This window comes from Eschrichtius robustus, chromosome 21, assembly GCF_028021215.1.
Source record: "Eschrichtius robustus isolate mEscRob2 chromosome 21, mEscRob2.pri, whole genome shotgun sequence".
Classification (NCBI taxonomy): domain Eukaryota; kingdom Metazoa; phylum Chordata; class Mammalia; order Artiodactyla; family Eschrichtiidae; genus Eschrichtius; species Eschrichtius robustus.
In genome coordinates this window covers 5684928-5699189 of record NC_090844.1, presented here as the reverse complement: position 1 = coordinate 5699189, position 14262 = coordinate 5684928, and the positions used below count along the sequence as shown (strand labels likewise).

Sequence of the window (14262 nt, the reverse complement as noted above, 5' to 3'; positions counted from 1 at the left end):
TAGGGCGCAAATGACTGATTCAGAGGGGGGGCTACCCTCCTAGGATATTTCTGTTCCTGCAGAAAATCAGTGTGTTCTGCTTAAAACTAAAATTTCAAGTACCTGTAAATAGGAAGCTGCCTGCTTGGTGTAATGGATTTTCTATTATCTAGAAATAATTTACTAACAACAAGCTGTTATCATTTGAAATCATGATAAAACACCTGATAACTTTAGAAAGTAATGAAGAAAGTAAGTTTTTATTCCATTTTGTGTTTGTAAAATCATGCTTTTCCTTCTAAGAGCTGGGAGATACACATTGAAAGTTTTTTTTGGATTTAGTTCTTCAGAACTACCCTCGACATACAAAATAGCTGAGATAACTAAATTGTAGATATGCTAGTAAATCACAGGGTTGACAGGACTTTAAATTATATATACACATATATAGCAGTGTATTTTTCATCTTCTGGAGAGCAGGTTGAATTTCTGGCTGAAATAATTTACCCAGCTGTATTGATGTAGGCTGTATGATTAAAAGAGTGAAGTATATTAAAGTCTATTATTAGGCATATATGCCTTTATAAATGTTAACTTTGTAGTAATTATTAGGTTAGCAATACCTATTGCCACTGACAGCGCCATTGTAATTAAAGAATTCAAATTATAAAACTAAATTCTATTTTGAAAGACATCAGGGCATAATGTTAAGATAGTTTAAAATGTTTCTCTATTTGGTGGCAATTCAAAGAATCTCATTTTTCCCTTATTTTTAAATTTCCTATCAGTGTTGCTTAAATATCACCAGTGGTTTTTTATTAGCGTGAGTCTGTTTCTGGAAGTTTAAAAACATATTGCAAATTCATAATCTCATCTTCTCTTCCCTTAACTCTCACTGTGCAGGGCCCTGTATTTTTCCTTGAAGATGGGAAATCCACGATCTCCTTGAATGATGCTCTGATGTGGGCAAAGGTGAACCCATTCTCCCCTTTGGGGACTGGAATACGGCTCAACCCATTTTGACAGAAGGTTTTTCTCACACTTAATTGTTTTTTTAAAGACCTTTTTCCGGTTAGTATTACCTTTAGCCTTTGTTGTCCAAGAGCCAAAGGTCTGGAAGAGGAGGTGGGAAGTGGGGACTCACAGTTGATTTTATTCGTTAACTTCAACAAATAAAATATTTATATAATTTCAAGGAAAAACAGGTGTCTCCTTATTTGGGAGAAAGGTAATATTTAAATTATAAAGGACTGACAAATCTAAAAGAGCATATAAACTTTTCACAAAGCACAAAAGGTACCAAATATTCTATTGTTGAAACTTATAAAATAGTGCAACACCTAGAATAGTGCTTGACGTGCAGCAGGCGCTTAGAGTATTTGGGTGACTGAATATCTTGAAGTATCGAAATGTCAGGTGTGTACAACTGATCTTCAAGTTAACAAATGCTGGTATTGTCCTCTATAAAATGTACAGTAGACCACTAGTTTTAGCTCATATTTAATCGAAGTTTTCAGTTATAAGTTTAATATATATCAATAAATGGGTACGCAAAGGACTTTTTTTTTTTTTTTTAAAGAAGGTGGATTTCCTTTATCTTTTTTTTTTTTTAAAGAAATTCATGTTCTTTTATTTATTTATTTATTTATTTATTTATTTATTTATGACTGTGTTGAGTCTTCGTTTCTGTGCGAGGGCTTTCTCTAGTTGCGGCAAGTGGGGGCCACTCTTCATCGCTGTGCGCGGGCCTCTCACTATCGTGGCCTCTCCCGTTGCGGAGCACAGGCTCCAGACGCGCAGGCTCAGTAATTGTGGCTCACGGACCCAGTTGCTCCGTGGCATGTGGGATCTTCCCAGACCAGGGCTCGAACCCGTGTGCCCTGCATTGGCAGGCAGATTCTCAACCACTGCGCCACCAGGGAAGCCCCGCAAAGGACTTTTGAGTTTTATTTTTTTTTAAGAGAAAACATTCCGAAGTTCTGTAGCTGAAACTCAAATGTCTAATTATAAAGGAATAGGCTATAAAAGCATGAAAAAAATTGGAGGTGAAAAACACAAAATGCAGTGAAATTTATGTGAAAATTTGTATTTGATGATAGTTCACTATTTTAAAAGATATTTGGTATTTATGAATATTAATTTTGATTAATGTATTTAATATTTACATAATCTCTAATCAAGTTACATTATAATATAGTTATAATAAACAATTTATTTGATGAAAATTAGTTTCAAATAAATTTCTGTACGTAAATAGGATATTAGTCGAAATTTGGGATATATTATGTAAATTCAAGTTTTAAAAATATTTGTTAAAATAGTACATCTGTCGATGTTTTTTAAAAGCCTGAGGCGTGACGACAAGTATTTCAATTGTACTAGAATTCTGACTTCGAAATTTATGAAATGAATGCACACTAGGAAGAATAGTACTTTGATACTCAAGCTGTTTTACAAGATTTATAATACAGATGTTTTGTCTAATTAGGGAGTGAGCTCATATAACTAGAATAATGGTGGTTTTTATTATCTTTAAACTTGTTGCATTTAAAATACTTTAAAATTTTTCTTAAGCCTCTTAAAACAGAAAACAATATATATTATGTACCTGTCTATCACACTGACCTACTTCTAACTCCACAAAAAAAGCATTTTACCCTTAAATTCCATTTTATAAAGAAAATAGTTAATATTATAGAAGAGAATGTATACAACTCAGAGATGCAATGGGTAATGTAAATCGTACCTGAGAAGTACTTTTTAACCCTTAGTGATACGTGTAATTCAGATTTTTTTTTTTTTAAGTGAGGGGTATTATTAATTGGCATATATGTACTGAAATCTCCTCACTTAAAAAGTGGCAGTCTAAATCCTACTGTCATTCTCTGTTTTATTTTAAAATCGATTAAAAACCCTAATTTGTGCTTTAAATACTTCAAAGATATTAAGTTATACATATATAAACAATTGTTACATTCTTCTGTATTTTTAATGAATGCAGGAAATAATATTTTAATGTATAAAGTATGAAAAAGATCTTACAACTCTTTATCACATGAAGACCATTGAGGTATAACCCAATATTTGTCTAAAACCTAAATTTGATTGATTCAAATGCAATTCTATTATTCCTTGACTTCAACAATGTTCTACACCTTAATATTATGACTATTAATTCTTCATAAAATGTCATTTGACTATGTTGATCTGTATGTGTCTTAATATGAAAAACAAAAGTTTTAAAAATTTATAAAGTTAAATTTCATTGTTATATTTAGTATGCATGAAAACCCAAACAAAGAACATGAACTTGTGTTTATTTGAAGGTGTCCATATTACTGATAATGTGGACAAATTAGTTTGCAAGTTTAAGTATGCTTTTATGAAAGAAGTCTCATTAGACAATGATTTTAATAAATACTGCAGTTAAAGCCAGATACGACACAGTTAACTGCTAAGATGAACATTAGTCTTGTCCCTAGAACCACCATAGAGAGGACACCATCTCTCGCTAAATTCTGGGTTAAAGTCATCAGAGGTATGAAGGGCTGTGCTGTCCATCTGGTTTATTACCCTGCTTAGAAACCTAGAAAAATCATGTGATTGGACTGTTCACGAGGATGATTATCCACTTGTAAGAAACACTGACTACAATAAACCCCAGAATTAGTATAAAAGAGAGAAAAAAGAGGCTTACTAATTAATACAAACAGCATATCACAGAGGCTTCCATTCCCGTGATAAGCATTCTGCCAATTGATTGAAAGGTTCTGTTCCTATAGGGGCTGCTGTAGCTCCTAGAATAGTTCACTGCTTCCTTCTGTCAAAGATCTTTGTGAAGAAAATGACCTTCCTTAGATTTGCCTGAAGTGTTGGCTTCTGTTGACACAACTCATCTTAAGAAGCTCTTGACGTTACCTACTTTCACCATATCCCCGCTTCCTTCACTTCCTTAGTCACTATGAAATGAAGCTTCCAGACTCTCCTGTATTTTCAAAACTCTCCGTAGGTCCCACAGGGGTCTTGGGAACTTAACCAAGGTCAGGCCATGAGTGATTAGCTTTTTCAGGAGATTGAACACAGAGTCAAGAGAATAAAGAAACTTATTATTTGACTGTTTATCCAAATCTAATCCTTTTCTCTGGACGTTTCTCTAGCTGAGCTTCAGAAGACTTGTTTCTAAAATTCTTTCCTAAGGGACTACATTTTATGGTTTAAAAATTATTCTCATAATTTTCTAAACCTTTCCCAAGAAGTCATCGATTTCATCAGGGCTCTCGTTAATTTCTTTTACTAACTATTACCTATCTAGAAAGGTAAGATTAAACAAGGAAGTCTCTGGAGGTAGAAATTCTAATTAAACTCTCTAAGCCTTCAAAAATGCAGAAAAACGAATAGAGTTTTGTTGGAAATTGACAAGCATATCATGGAATTCAGCATTAGTAATACTCATCTTGGAAGTCAAATGACACTATTAATGAGACAGCATAAAAGCATGAAAAATTCCACTTGAAGAAAATTTTCCAAATATGAATTTTAAATTACCGAGAATATATGAAATATCATCAGTCTTTCAGGATATCACTGCTTTTGTTTCCCTTCAGTAAAAATATGGGGCATGGCAGCAAGCAGGAGGCATTTTTTTTAATCAAACTAAATTGTTTGCTAAACACCAGAATGAAATTCCAAGTAAAACATGATTTTCCTTCCCCACAACTCAGTATCAACAGGAAAGATGACTATTTTTTTTTAATGGCTTAAGTAAAGTTATTTATGGAAGTGGGCAAGATTGTCTATGGGCCTATGTATAATAGCAATAATCATTCAGAATAAATTTTGTTGATGAACATGACGTGTAAATAAATAATATCAGGCATATTATTAGTAGCATGGCTCTTTTCTTTCTAGTGAGGAAAACATATTACAAAGTAGATTCGCCATTCCTACAAAATTTATGAGAAAGAATTCTTACTCGTCATGGTGAATTATGTTTAACTGTACCTTTAAAATTATTTTTGTTCATTCTATACTAATTAAACTGATTTTGTATTTTCAACACTACTAGGTGCAGGTGTTGAATAAATGGTTGTTGAATTGAATTAAAAAATACGTTCTTCAGCCCAACTATAGATAAGACACCCTTTAATTTACTTATTATTGAAATATATCCAAGACTAGGTGATTGTATCCCTTTAGAGTGGCAAGAGGTGGTGGCATCGCTTCTTCAAAGCCCATTAGACAGGTGCTCTTCTGGGTTCCTTTTCCATGTTTCTGATAGGTTTCACAGAGTCAAAAGAATGTTTTCCAGCTTGCTTCACGTGAATTTCTTTAAGTGGATTGCCACCATTACCTGTATTTGGTGTAATATTTAAATAAACAAAATTAAACTCCATTTGTGGTTATTAAATATGTATACGACCATCTGTGTTTCTAACATACCAGACATATGCAGAACGATTGGCAACAGGCTGAGCACAAGTTAGTCTAAGTGCTTGGTAAACAGAATATTTAAAGCATGCATTATAGTAGTCGGAAATACAGAACCTGAATGCCACCATCTCCAAAAGTCATCGGCGGAGCCTAAAAATACCCAGGGCTTATTTTGGAGCATCTGATACTGAATATGACTCAACTATTTTTAGATGTTGCTTCAGAAAGCAGGTGAGGCAACAGTGCCGTGATTTTAATAGTGCTTAGATTTGGCAAATATACAGAATTCATAATTCGGTTTCTAGAATTCTGCGCTGAGGCATCCAAGCTGGCCACTCAGACTCTTTAGGTGACTCAGTTCTAATATGAGGGGCCAATGACAACTAAGAAATCTACATTCCCTTGACGCATTATTTTGCTAGATGCTAGATTTAGGTAAACAAAGAGAGGAACTTAAGTGTTAAAAAAAAAAAAGGTAACAACCTTTCTTACAATTAATTTTTGCCACTCTATTTGATAATTAGAAGCTTTTCAGATGAACAGCCTGTGATTTCAGTACCATTATGTGCAATTTTGGTATATGTTGTCCACCATTTAAACATGTAAAAACCATTCTTAACTTGCAGGCTATACCAAAAAGTCAGGCAGAGGCTGACTTTGGCCCGTGTTTGGCTACAGTTTGCTGTGGTGTTAAGTGCTTTCTGAATTAACAGGATTTAAACTCGTGGCTTCTTGTAAAACAAGTGATGGGGAAGTCTAGGTGTGCAGGTTGTCCGTATCTGCCTTAGGACTGGTTCGTCATCCAGCTGCTGGAGGATTGAGTTTTGAGCTCTGCCAACGAGCTTCCCCTGTTTCAGACGCACTTTTTCAAGCTGAAATGGGAACTGAAATGGCTCCTATAATAGCAGGCGGGGAAACGCGGGCCTGGGATGTTCCCCTGTTGTGACTGGTTCTTAGCGGACAGCGTGCTCCCGCCACCTATCCAAAGGCACACACATCAACCTACTGCACCGTTCTAGACTGAATGCCTAGACCACATTTTAACTATTTTGAAATTTTAAGCAAACAAAATAAAACAAAAACAGCATTTTTAACAAGTGAAAAAACTTTTTAAAAAACTTACAACACACAGGAGCAACTCTTTCCTTCGAAATGACTGAATTACATTTGCACCCAGAGGCTTGGGCAGGACCATGACTGAAAGTCGATTCTCCCACTGTTGGTTTGACCTCAAACCATTCTATAAAATGTAAACAAAAATTCTTTCTTTAAAATTCGCTATGGCCATGGTCAAAATATGACACCACAATTTTAAATTAAGCAAATTATTTAGACATCTGTTGTATCATATTCCTGAGAGCAGTGTGGTTACATAGGTTAATAACCCTCTCCACCATGGTTCACATCTCTGATGCACAAAATAGTTGCTTTAAAAAAGTTACTTTAAAGACAGTATCCCTATGTTCCTATTAGTCTTTTGTTAAGCTTTTTTTTTTTTTTAAATTCAGCCAATTTATTTTTTATTTTATTTAAAAAAAATTTTTTGGCCACACAGCATGTGGGATCTTAGTTCCCTCACCAGGGATTGAACCCACGTCCCCTGCATTGGAAGCACGGAGTCTTAACCACTGGAAGTCCCAATAAGCTTTCATTCAATAGTAATATATGCACAGAAAAATGAACAAATCGTATGTTTACAGTTTGATGAATTTTTGGAGTGAATACATACCTGGGATGCCATCACCCAGATCCAGAAATAGTATAGTGCTAGCACCCCAAAATCCCTTCCTGTCTCTCCCATACAGTACCCTAAAACTAAAACTCTGCCTTGACTTCTATCATCATAGGTTAGCTTTACATGTTTTTATATTTCATATAAATGAAACCATACAGTATCTATTTCATTTTGCAAACATTTTTATACTATAAAAATAGTGACAAAATTATTTTCCATGCTTCCCGTATTTCTTATTAACTAATTCTATCAACTGCAGCACTTGGGCATCAGTTTCACTGTGCTTCTAAAGATCACCTACTCAGCAGCTCACCCTCACTGAGGCTGGAAGACGCGTCTAAGGTCATTTCTACTCATGAGCCATGCCCTGTTTATGCTTAAACACCACCCTGGTCAGTAACATTCCCAGAACTGTGATTATCACAATTAATTACTTTGGCTGCTTAAAATCAGCAGTCTCAAAAATCAACACTGGTGATAACAGAATTCTGTTCAAGAATCGAAAGTGTTGAGGTATCCATGGCTAAAGAGAAAATGTGTTCCAAAGAAGACAGCAGAGATACAGGTTAGCTTTGCACTAAGATGGACATTTAAACTGATGACTAAATGGAGTGGTTGTGTTTCGTTCCAGGAATTCCGACAAAAGGACCCAGTGAATGGAAGTAATAGATAGATTAAATGTAAGCAAATATTCGGTATAAAAAATAATGATACCTGATTTTGCGGTGTTAAAAAAATAACTTGACAAAACGAAAATGCTGAACAGCAAAAGAACTGAAGTGGGGAGGGGGCTGGTAGGGAGTGGCCAGTTGTACTAGTGTTGTAAGGTCCTTACAGTTTGAGGAAGAGAATAAAGATACTACTCTTAGACTAAGATAATAAATATGCATGTTAAAATTTCCAGGGTAGCACTAAAGAGAGTGCTACCCTAGAAATTTTATAATTTTCCAAATTCGTAGGGAGGAAAAAAGTCTTTGGATATAAGTTCAGTCCAAAAGAAGAAGAAAAATAGGTAAGACAAAAACAAGAAACAGAGAACAAATTAAAAGCACAAAATAATATGATAGATATGAATACATATATGGTAATAGGTATGACTGAATTAATGACAATAAAAGTCGCAGTAGATGAAATTACAACAGTCTATGAATCAGGGCACAGTGGCAGGCTTTTCTTTCATCTGTGCTCAAGAAGAGCCTTGTTAAGCTTGGAAGAACCCAGTTGACCATTTCCAAGAAAACTTACTTGGATTCAGTTTTCTGCTCAATTTTCTTTGCAACATTTGTAAAAGGAAGAGGAACTCTACTTTATGTTCATTGTTGAGCTTGTTCGGATTGCCTATTAATTCTGATAACCTAATGTTATCTTTAATAGACTTTGAAGCTGTCGATCTGGAGACCAGGGGCAACTGCATCTGGTAACTGTAGTCTGTGAAATTCACAAGGTCATCCTGGATACTTTTAATTCTGGAAATAAAAAAATAAATATTGTTGACAAGCCCCATTTCAGTAATAAGATTTATATTATCAAAAGTTTCATACTATATTACTAGAAAATTCCAAATAACTCACTCTCGATGTGTTAACAAGGTGTACACCTCCTGTATCAGTATTTCAGGTACTCCGGCTTTACAGTGAATTGTTCCGTGGATTAGTTCTTTAGGTAATCTAAGTTTTTTTCTCGCCAGGAACTGGAATAGTAGAAAGAGAATACTTTCACCATAAGAAGTTCTATAAAAATCTCCAATTACTGTGAATTCACTTTAATCCCCCTTTAATCCTCAACTAATATTTTGAGGTTTAACATGTTAGTTATTAAAAGTTATTATTACTCAGCAAGAAGATCAACCATTATATCCCACTCCAATTTGAAATGAGTATGCTCAGTTTCACAGGTGACACATGACATAAACTTTAATAACCTTCTTTTCAATGCAAGGAAACAAGCTGCCTACCCAGCTGCATTGCGTCCTAAGCCACGGCCACACACGCATATACAGAGAAATCCACGACCTCAAGAATACACCTCTTCAAACATAAACTTTTCAACAGTTAAAAGTGTCACTGATTGTTAATTTACCTTTTCCAACTGTGTCCAGTTATCCAACTTGACTTCTAAAGAAGTCCCATTTTTAAAGGATGACAATTTAAGGTCCCGGGGGTAGTGTACAGTGAATATTTCTGCTATCAGGAAGCCATTTGAAAAATCCCTGATCCATAACAATAAGGAAATGAAATAAAACGCAGTTACTTACACAGTTTGTGATTACGGTTCATTAACACCAATTTAATATCCTATACTGACAGCAACTTACAGAATTTTGTTGGACCATTGCTCCAAGGAGGACCTGCTATGGAATAGCCTTTGGGTAAGATGACACACCCCAAAGGCCATGGTGTTCTTTTTATGAACCCCAAACTATTAATTTGTATCGAACCTGCATTTTAACAAGATGCCCATGTGATACCTACGCACACTGAAAATTTCAGGCGTGTCTTTCTCGAGGAATACCGAAATTAGTAAACCAGACTCCTTGCCTGCAACAAAGTCAGTATTTTTATGGAATTTAGTTTGCACTCCCAGAGCAAATATTAACTGCCACTAGTATTAATGTCCAGTGTCTCTGAAGAAAGAGCCTGGACTCTTACTTTTTTTGTAGTCACCAAAGCAGTCTGTAGTAGCTTAAGTCTATGTAATGATTGATTGACTGACCGATTGAGTGAAATGCTCCATCCTATTTTTTTAGGTCAGCTCCCTAAGAAAGCAAGCAGTGTGTGTGTGTGTGTGTGTGTGTGTGTGTGTGTGTGTGTGTGTGTGGTGAGTGGGCGGGGGCAATCCCAGGAGAAAGCCCCTGCGCGGACCCCGGGGCTGCTCTGCTCCGACCGAGGCTAGGTCAGCTCCCTAAGAAAGCAAGCAGTGTGTGTGTGTGTGTGTGTGTGTGTGTGTGTGTGTGTGTGTGTGTGTGGTGAGTGGGCGGGGGCAATCCCAGGAGAAAGCCCCTGCGCGGACCCCGGGGCTGCTCTGCTCCGACCGAGGCTAGGTCAGCTCCCTAAGAAAGCAAGCAGTGTGTGTGTGTGTGTGTGTGTGTGTGTGTGTGTGTGTGTGTGTGTGTGTGTGTGTGGTGAGTGGGCGGGGGCAATCCCAGGAGAAAGCCCCTGCGCGGACCCCGGGGCTGCTCTGCTCCGACCGAGGCTAGGTCAGCTCCCTAAGAAAGCAAGCAGTGTGTGTGTGTGTGTGTGTGTGTGTGTGTGTGTGTGTGTGTGTGTGGGTGGTGAGTGGGCGGGGGCAATCCCAGGAGAAAGCCCCTGCGCGGACCCCGGGGCTGCTCTGCTCCGACCGAGGCTCCCGCCAGGCGGCGGGGGCCCGCCCTGCTCCAGCACCTGCTGATGTTTCTGGGGAAGAAGCTGAGATCCAGGCCCTGGAGCCAGCGCAGAACCGACGGAGACACGCGGGAGCTCTTCGGGGGATGCGGATAGACCAGACACTTCTTAGGCCTCCCTCGCATGGGAGCGGCTGGACGTGGCGCAAGTGACGGTGACTTGGGTACGGTTGCCGCCGGCAGTGTCAAAAGCTCTCCTGCCAGACCGGCGGCAGCCATGGCGCTTTCTGGGTTTCTATGGCAGCGCAGGGGGCGGGGCCTCGGTGGGGGCGGGGCCTCGGCGCGGGCACCCTGGGCCTCGCGGGTCCTCCAGTTTGGGGTCCTGCGGCTCCGGGTTGGCGGACGCGCTTCCCTGGCCTCGCTGACGTCTCGGTTCCGGGAGCTTAAGCCTTGGGCGGAGCTTTCGATCTCCGTTTTAATTGGCCTGAAGAATAACCGATTTAGAGCCCGCCCTTAGAAACTAACATTTTGAATATCGTGGTTTCTGCCCCGTCGAAGGCCTAGTTTCAGTCAAGCATCTGGAGGAGGTTGTGAGGACCTTTCAGAGGACAAAGACAGTTTTTGTTTGGAAATTGGAAACGATAGGGTTTTGTTCCAAAATGCCAATGAAAAAAAATCTTCAGAATTAAAATGAATAGATGCTCAATGGCTACAAAATTTAACGTACTTATTTCCTTAATTATTACACTGTGTTCATAAAAATTACATATTTGAAAGCGATTTGTAAATTCGATTTTCACACTTCACCAAGAGGCCCCAGTAGGCATGATTCATTCATTCATTCGAAAAATATTTATTGAGTCCCTACTAGGCCCTGAGATAGTCACTTGGGATTTATCAGTGAACAGTACGGAGGGGGGAAAAAAAAGGATTGCAGAGCAGGGACAGACAATTATAAATTAAATATTTACACAGAGTTGTTAACATCCTTTAAAAAGTCTTCAGTAAAAAAAGAAGGTGGTTTGTAATACACATTATTGCACAAGATAAAATATGGGATAGATCTTGAGAGTGGAGCTATATAATATTTGGTTGAATGTTTATTCATAGACACGTTTATTAATCAAGTAAACCAGTGTGAGTCTGTATGTGGTGAAAAAGAAAAACAAAAACGGAGCTATACAAGTGTTTTTTCTTTGCCCAATGTGTTTTTCACGGATGATTCATTCACTTGGTGAACTTTTGTTTTGAGGAATTATCCTTCGGTGCTTTGCTATGCACTAGGTCTTCACTATTCAATATGGTAGCCACTAGCCCCACGTGGCTGTTCCGATTTAAATTTAAATAAATTTCAAAAAAATAAAGTGAGTAACACTCGCTACATTTCAACTGCTCTGTAGCCACGTGGGGCTTGTGGCCACCACGTTGTACAACACAGATACCGCAGTATCACTGCAGGAAGATCTATTGGGCAGCTGTGCACTAGATTATTTATAGAAGGTACAGAGATATAAATACCTGAAAAAAGATCATGCACCCTGAAAAGCTCTGCCATGGTAAAAATATATTAGTATCAGGGAGGAAGCAAATAATTTGGCCTGAGGGAGTGTAGGAGTCCTCTCAGAGGAGGTGACCTTTGATGTGAATCTTATAAGGCAGTATTTTGAACTGGTTAAGACAGAGGCTTTGGAGCACCAGGTCTATTTTTTATTAGTTATGTGACTTTGGGCAAGTTATTTAACCACTTTTACTTGTAAAAGATGGAAATAAATAGGATATACCTCACAGGGTTGTGTTGAAGGATTAAATTAACAAGTTAAATGAGTGAAGAGCCTGGAACAGTGTACACACATAGGGCTCAGTAAGTTTAAATGATATTTCTAAGACGATCGTGGAAATCTGTGGAATGAAGAGGGGAGGGGACAGTTCCACACAGAGTGACTAGTGTGAGCAGAGGCAGACATGATCTATGATATGAGAGTTTTTTATGAGTTTTAAGGAATAACAAATAACCCATTAAGGTCAGAGAAAGTGTTTAGGCTTTGGCATGTGGGCTACCCCAAGATTTCGGTGGTGATGGCTAGAGAGGTAAGTTAAGGCTATAGATTGGGGCTTGACTGAGAACAGTCTTGCTAAGGAGTTAGAATTTTTTCCTGTAGCAAATGTGCCAATTGTGAAGCAAATAGGTCTCTGTTTCAAATACACCCGTCTTGGTTCTGCCCCATGGAGTTGGAACTCGGCACTGTGGTTTCTCCTTTGCTGAGTTGTATTAAATCCTGCCACTAGGGGGAACTAGAGAGCGACCAGGAGGCCAGAGGAAAAGAGAAGGGCTGTTTGGATGAAGGTCACCATGGCAACAAAGCTCCACCGGGCAGGGGCAGTTGGTGCCAGCGTCCAGGTTGGGTTTTTTTGGTTTGTTTGTTTGTTTGTTTGTTTGTTTGTTTGTTTTGCATTCCCGGAGCAGCTTTCCTCGTACTCCCTCAGAGGTTTCAGCGACCACTGAGAAGCGCTCAGAACTCCAAGCCCCAGATTCTACTCTAGGACCGCTCCTCTGAGCTCCTCAAGCATTAGCACCTGCTGTATACGCCGCCCCTTCAAAGGCCAGTCTGTGGGGCTTTCCCTTCAAGTTCTAGACTCTCAGAACCCCTGTTCCTTGCCTTTGCTCTCCAGCACTAGGGGTCTATCTCTGTTCGTTTGAAGGTCTCATTTTAGTTCCGTTTGACCGTTTCTTTATATTAAATTCTTGTTGAGTTCGTGGAGTTACTTTGTTTTCCTGCTGAATCATACATTGCTTCATACTCGGAGTAGCTTATCTACATGTTACCAGGGCAGCTAAAGGACCTGCTACTCCCGTTCATTGGATCCACGGTATCACGAATAGAGTGGACCAGCCGGATATTCTGTGGGACGATACGACACTCAAAAGCCTCTGCTGATCTTGTGGCAGAGAGCCAGAAAATTGATCTGACCTGCGGCAGGATGATGAACGCGCACTACTTGTCCTGCTCGAACAAAGCAAGCGGCTTTTTGTGGTTCTTGCAGGCTGTTAGAGAGGAGAAAAAGTACTTTGCAGACCAATAGCAGCATAACAGTTGCTAGGGACTGTGGCAATTTATTCCAGTAAAGGTACTGAAACAGAGCAGGACCCTGTGGGCCTTGTCCCCTATGTCCTCTGCCTGTGGAAAAACTTTATCCAAAGAATAAGTTTAATCAGAGAAGTGAGAAAATGCAGAAACAAAGGCAAACAGTCAAAGGAGACCAAATAATACTAGTTTAGTCATTAAGCATAATGAAGGACCTTTAGTTCCTTCCCAAGTGCTATAGATCATATTCTGAGCCACGTCCTGTGAGCTGTCTTACAGATACGGAAACCCATACCAGGTGGAAGAAGTTAACTACTTGATGACCAGGCTGTAGCCATGACATAAGCTGCCGCAATTCCGAGAACTGGCCTCAAGAAATGGAAACAAACCGACCCTGGAACTGAAGATTAACTGTACTTAAAACAATCCAGATGACCAGTTTCAAGATGACCGTCAGAGCTGCCTGTGCTGTTTCTGCAGGTGGCCCCCTCTCTCTGTCCATAAAAGCTCTTGCCCGGTGGTTGCCACTGGGGTGAGCCGGCCTTTGGACACAAGTCCGCCCTCCCCTCCCCGCCCTGGTTACCGGCATCCAAAATAAAGCAAACTTTCCTTTCCACCAGCCTGGCCTCTTAACTGGCTTTGGAGCAGCGAGCAGCCGGACCCCGCTTTCAGTTACAATACCTCAAGTGGAAAAGCAGCTATAACTGAAGTTACCT

The 14262-nt window shown here is 39.0% G+C and overlaps 2 protein-coding genes across 5 annotated transcripts in view; one reads left to right on the top strand and one right to left on the bottom strand.

The window, feature by feature from the left end:
- The window catches only part of WDR17 (WD repeat domain 17), a 95292-nt gene extending 94122 nt beyond the window's left edge, over nucleotides 1–1170 (top strand). For all 4 annotated transcript variants that reach the window (XM_068532122.1, XM_068532121.1, XM_068532123.1 and 1 more), the window contains one exon: nucleotides 883–1170. In XM_068532122.1, the coding sequence (XP_068388223.1) occupies nucleotides 883–1002 (120 nt within the window). In that variant the 3' untranslated portion in view covers nucleotides 1003–1170. The remainder of the gene's footprint in view (nucleotides 1–882) is intronic.
- A 3906-nt stretch (nucleotides 1171–5076) lies between these two features.
- SPATA4 (spermatogenesis associated 4) lies at nucleotides 5077–10871 on the bottom strand. The gene is made up of 6 exons (XM_068532111.1): nucleotides 10525–10871; nucleotides 9224–9353; nucleotides 8716–8834; nucleotides 8390–8610; nucleotides 6533–6649; nucleotides 5077–5329 (listed from the first exon to the last, which is right to left on the bottom strand). Exons 1-6 carry the CDS (start codon nucleotides 10740–10742, stop codon nucleotides 5214–5216), a joined length of 921 nt encoding a protein of 306 aa, XP_068388212.1. The 5' UTR covers nucleotides 10743–10871; the 3' UTR covers nucleotides 5077–5213.
- Between the last annotated feature and the right edge of the window lie 3391 nt (nucleotides 10872–14262).